Source organism: Centrocercus urophasianus, unplaced genomic scaffold (genome assembly GCF_019232065.1).
Source record: "Centrocercus urophasianus isolate 14NV4802_14NV808 unplaced genomic scaffold, USGS_Curo_1.0 seq_25, whole genome shotgun sequence".
In the NCBI taxonomy this organism is placed as follows: domain Eukaryota; kingdom Metazoa; phylum Chordata; class Aves; order Galliformes; family Phasianidae; genus Centrocercus; species Centrocercus urophasianus.
Window position 1 is genome coordinate 15,053,026 of NW_024884811.1, and position 4,355 is coordinate 15,057,380.

The 4,355-nt window shown below is 48.8% G+C and overlaps 1 protein-coding gene across 1 annotated transcript in view; it reads right to left on the bottom strand.

Moving 5' to 3' along the window:
* EGFLAM (EGF like, fibronectin type III and laminin G domains) overlaps window positions 1-1,095 on the bottom strand; it is a 75,010-nt gene extending 73,915 nt beyond the window's left edge. The window contains exon 1 of the mRNA XM_042826003.1: window positions 993-1,095. Within this exon, the coding sequence (XP_042681937.1) occupies window positions 993-1,095 (103 nt within the window). The remainder of the gene's footprint in view (window positions 1-992) is intronic.
* Window positions 1,096-4,355: the final 3,260 nt, after the last annotated feature.

Consider the following 4,355-nt stretch of genomic DNA (forward strand, 5'->3'; position numbering starts at 1 on the left):
CCAACACAGAATGCAAAACGGGTCTGATTCTGTGATTTTGTCAGCTGAGGCAAAATTCACTAAACTTATTAAATTTCCCGCTGATCTTATCCTGGTAAAATCAGTGATAAGATCAGCACTGACCCCAAAGACTGCACTATAGTCTCCAACTTTGAGACCTTTTGGAGCATCAGCATTTCCCCTAAGCAACACCATTTCTGAGTATCAGAATGCCTGACTTCACCACTCTCCATGTCCCATCTCAATGTTTACATCTCGCTCCGCTGTTTCACAGGCTGCAGACTGCAGGGGCTAAAAACGCTGCTCAGAGCCCAGGCTCCGAGCTTTCGAACGCTAACGACTACTTTGATTAAAGTGCAAAACCCTTCTGACACCAGCGGGAACTCCCTAGTTGGGTCGCAGTTAGCCCTCGGCCAGAGAGGCAGCATCGTGAAGAACCCAATGACGCACTCAGTACACAATAAAGTACAGCTTTCTGATAAAATTACTGCTTCCCCAGCTACTGTCTCTCGCATACTCTAGTCTTTGTCACACACACACACTTTATCTACCACAGTCCCTGCCACAGCCAGAGGACAGCCCTGCAGCCAGGACAGCACTGGGCAACCGCCTCCCACCTCTGCAAGCAGGTTGAGGGCTCCGGCTAACACGAGCAGCGTTTAGCTCATGGCTTCAGCCGGGTCTCGGTCAGTAAACTGAGCTATCGTACGGAAAATAATAGAGAGAAGGGGTCGCTGATCCCGCCACTTCCCCGATGGGGAGGGCAGGTCGGGGAGCAGGACGAGGCTCGGGGCAGCACTCCGGCTTCTTTCAGTGCTCGGAGTCGCCCGACTGGACGCTCCCGCCCGGCCCGAGGGAAGGGTGCTCCAAGGAACGCCAGTTGTAAAGGGACCCGAAACTTCGCGGAACGCTCAAGCCGAAGCTCTCGGAGCTCTCGGAGCAGTCTGTCTCCCTCCGCGAGCACCCGCCGCATCCCCGGCGGGGATCCCTACCTTGCCGCCGGGGGATGCTCCTCCGCGGCGCGGCTGTGCAGCCGATGCACGAAGCCAGCAGCAGCAGCAGCGAGGCAAGGCGACAGCGGCCCGGCACCTCCATGTGCTCCACGTTCCCCCGCCGCCCAGGCCGGGGGCCGAGGCCGGCGTCCCCTCTGCGCGGCAGCCGGACGGGGAGCAGGGCCAGGAGGGCGCGGCGCGCAGCGGAGCGGCTTTTACCCTCTCGGGGAGCAGGGTCGGGAAGGGAAGCGGGGGAGGAGGAGGCCGGGGCCGGCCCTTTGATAGGATTACAGCCGCCCCCGGGGTGGGCGGCGGCGCGGGGCTCGGCTCGCACCTCCCCGCGGGACGACGTCGGTCCGTGGCCCCGAGAGCTCCGAGCTCCCGAGCCCCGCGACGCCGCGGTGCCGTCCCTCGCCCGGCGCCCCGCGGGGCCACGCGGAACCCCGCCCCTGAGCCTGGGATGTCCTCGGCCCTCTGCTCTCCTCCGAGACCCCGGTTTGGCTGCTCGTCGCTCCGGAGGTCCGTTGACGCTTGGGGTTTCTGCCCGGATTCCCTGCGAGGGATAGGGTTGGAGGGGTAGCCCTCCAAGGAGGAGTACTGGAGCAAGATAAGCAGAGGATTCGATGAGGAAGTTGTTGTTGAGGTAAGAAGATAAATTAAGTTTAATCACCCCAGATGGAGGCTGAGACCTATCCCAGCCACTCAGACTAATATAGACACTCGATGGAGATTAGAGGGATGAAGTGAGGAAGGCAAGGGGAAGTCATGGAGTTTGAAGATCCAGGGGGAAAAGACAGGAGAAACTGAGCAGGAAACAGTCAGACACCCTTTTTGGAGCAATACTGTTCATGGGACAAAAACCCAAATCCATTTATTCCAGTAAATCTTTTTTGGACAATTGACAAATAGAGGAAGTTGCAAGAAACTTTGCCTTAGGCAGATGTAGGATTACCTGCCCTCTGCTTTAGGTCTCATCCTAATCCTCGTTAGTTTAAACCCTGAAACATCAGAGTTGTTCTTGAGGGTTTGTGTAGGCTTTGTTTTTGGAATGAACTTGAGTTATTTGTTTTGCTCTTCACTTTGATAACTTTGACTGGTTTGGGTGTCCATATAAATTATGCATATTCATTCAGTCTCTTGCTGAACATTATTCAATTTCTAACACTAATACTTTGTTTAGTGAGTTCCAGTCTCTAATTTTATGACATAGGGTGGGAGGAGGGAGAGGGAAAATGTAAGAGATTGGAAGAAAAGTTCTGCAGGAATAATGCTGAGACAGGAGAAGAAGGAAAGCTGTAACCTTTCAAGATATGAGGACAGACAAGGAAACAGTGATGAAGCCCTTTTGGACAGAACATCAGAGGAAGGGAGTTGGTGCACACGTCCTTTAAAAACTCAATGAGAGCTTCAAGAAGTTGTTTGAGGGGGGAAATCAAAGTTGTCACTAGAGGTGGTGGAGAGGACATCTCCTGCCTACTCCAGGGATGAGGTAAGGAGACAGAAGCCTGGTCCCCATGGAGAGCACAGTATGTGAATTTTGGAAAGATCCCCATAGGGAGAGCATGTCCAAGGCTGTAAGAGACTGAAGATGAAGAATAGCTCTGCTTGCATATTTGAGATGCTACATGCTCTTATCATCCAGCCTTCCTATGCAGAGCTGGAGGAATCACAGCATGTATAAAAGTGCAGGACCCAGTGGCAGAAATTCCCTTTTGGTTTGAGCTTCACATGACAGAAAATGAACTCTGTCTTTCTCTATTTCTGTGAACCTTACCTAAGACACATCAAGTCTTAGGACAACAAAATTTTTAGCAGTGATCTACACAGTTATCCATTCATAACATAAATAAAAATAAATAAAGAAAAACCCTACAATTATTTTCAACATCTGATTTAACAGTAAATCCCTGAGAAAGCAATTTTATGCTAAGAAAAGATAAAACAGGATGTCAACCCAAAGGCTCTTTAGTTCAAGTATGGAATTCTTTCTCTGTGGGCAGTTAAGTGAGGTTAGCAGGCTTTTCCATTGTGATTCATGGGGAAAAAAACGTGTCTTTGTTCTAGGCCTTGTCTTCATTTGAAAGATATTTGCAATAAAAGGAGTGTATGAATTTATAGCATTTTCCAGGGAAGTTCCATATGTGGAAATATGTGGTCCAAAATAAGATTAAAAGAAAATCATTGAAGTCTTCTGGACTAAAAATAAAGAAAAGGGGTGAAGGTATAGAAGATTTTACTCCTTTTTAGATGTTTCCATGATGATACTGTAACTCAGTTAAGGAACTTAATAATGTATGTGCATATTTTCATAATAGTGAAACATGGATTTTTCTCTCTTCAAATGAAGTCTCAAAAATTTTGTTATTTTTTTTTCTTCATAATCTGCAGTTTTTGAAAAGCCAAATTCTGAAAATGCAACATTGTGTCTAATCAACCATAATATATTGTTGATTTTCGTTAAGTGTTTTTCATGGATTTCACAGAATCGTAGAATCACAGACTGGTTTAGGTTAACTTAAAGATCGCCTGGTTCCAACCCATCTGATCAGGAGGGTTTGCCACCCACCATATCAGGCTGCCCAGGATGCCATTCTACACGGCCTTAAAGGTCTCCAGAGGTGGGGCATCCACAATTTCTTTGGGCAATATGTTCTAGTGCATCTTCATCCTCTGAGGAGTAAGTTTCTTCCTAACATCCACCCTAAATTTCCCTTCTTTTAGTTTAAAGCCATTCCCCCTTATCACTATCAGATCATACAAAAAGTCTTATAAGCTCTCCTCAAGAATTGGAAGGCCACAATAAGTCTCTGCAGAGCCTTCTCTTCTCCATTGTAAACAAGCCCAGCTCCCTCCACCTTTCTTCACAGCACAGAAGAGGTGCTCCAGCATTTTGGTCATCTTTGTGGCCTGCTCTAGACCCGCTCCAACCACTCCATGTCTTTCCTGTGCTGAGGGCTCCAGACCTGGATGCAGGGCCCAGATGGGACCTAACAAGGGCAGAGCAAAGGGGGATGATCACCTCCTTCTCCCTACTGCCACCCCTGCTGATGCAGTCCAAGATGCAGTTGGCTTTCTGAGCTGCAAGTGCACACTGTTGGCTCATACTAAGTTTTTCATCTACCAAGCCCCAAGCCCTTTTCTGCAGGGCTGCTCTCAGTGAGTTCTCCCAGTTTGTACACATATCTGAGATTGCCTCAACCCAAGTGCAACACCTTATACTCGGTCTTTTTGAACCTCACATGTGGGCCTGCTTTTCAACTCTGTCAAGCTCCCTCTGTATAGCATCTCTTCCTTCTTTTATGTCAACTACACCACTCAGCTCAGCATTGTCCACAAACTTTGTACGGGTACACTCAATTCCAA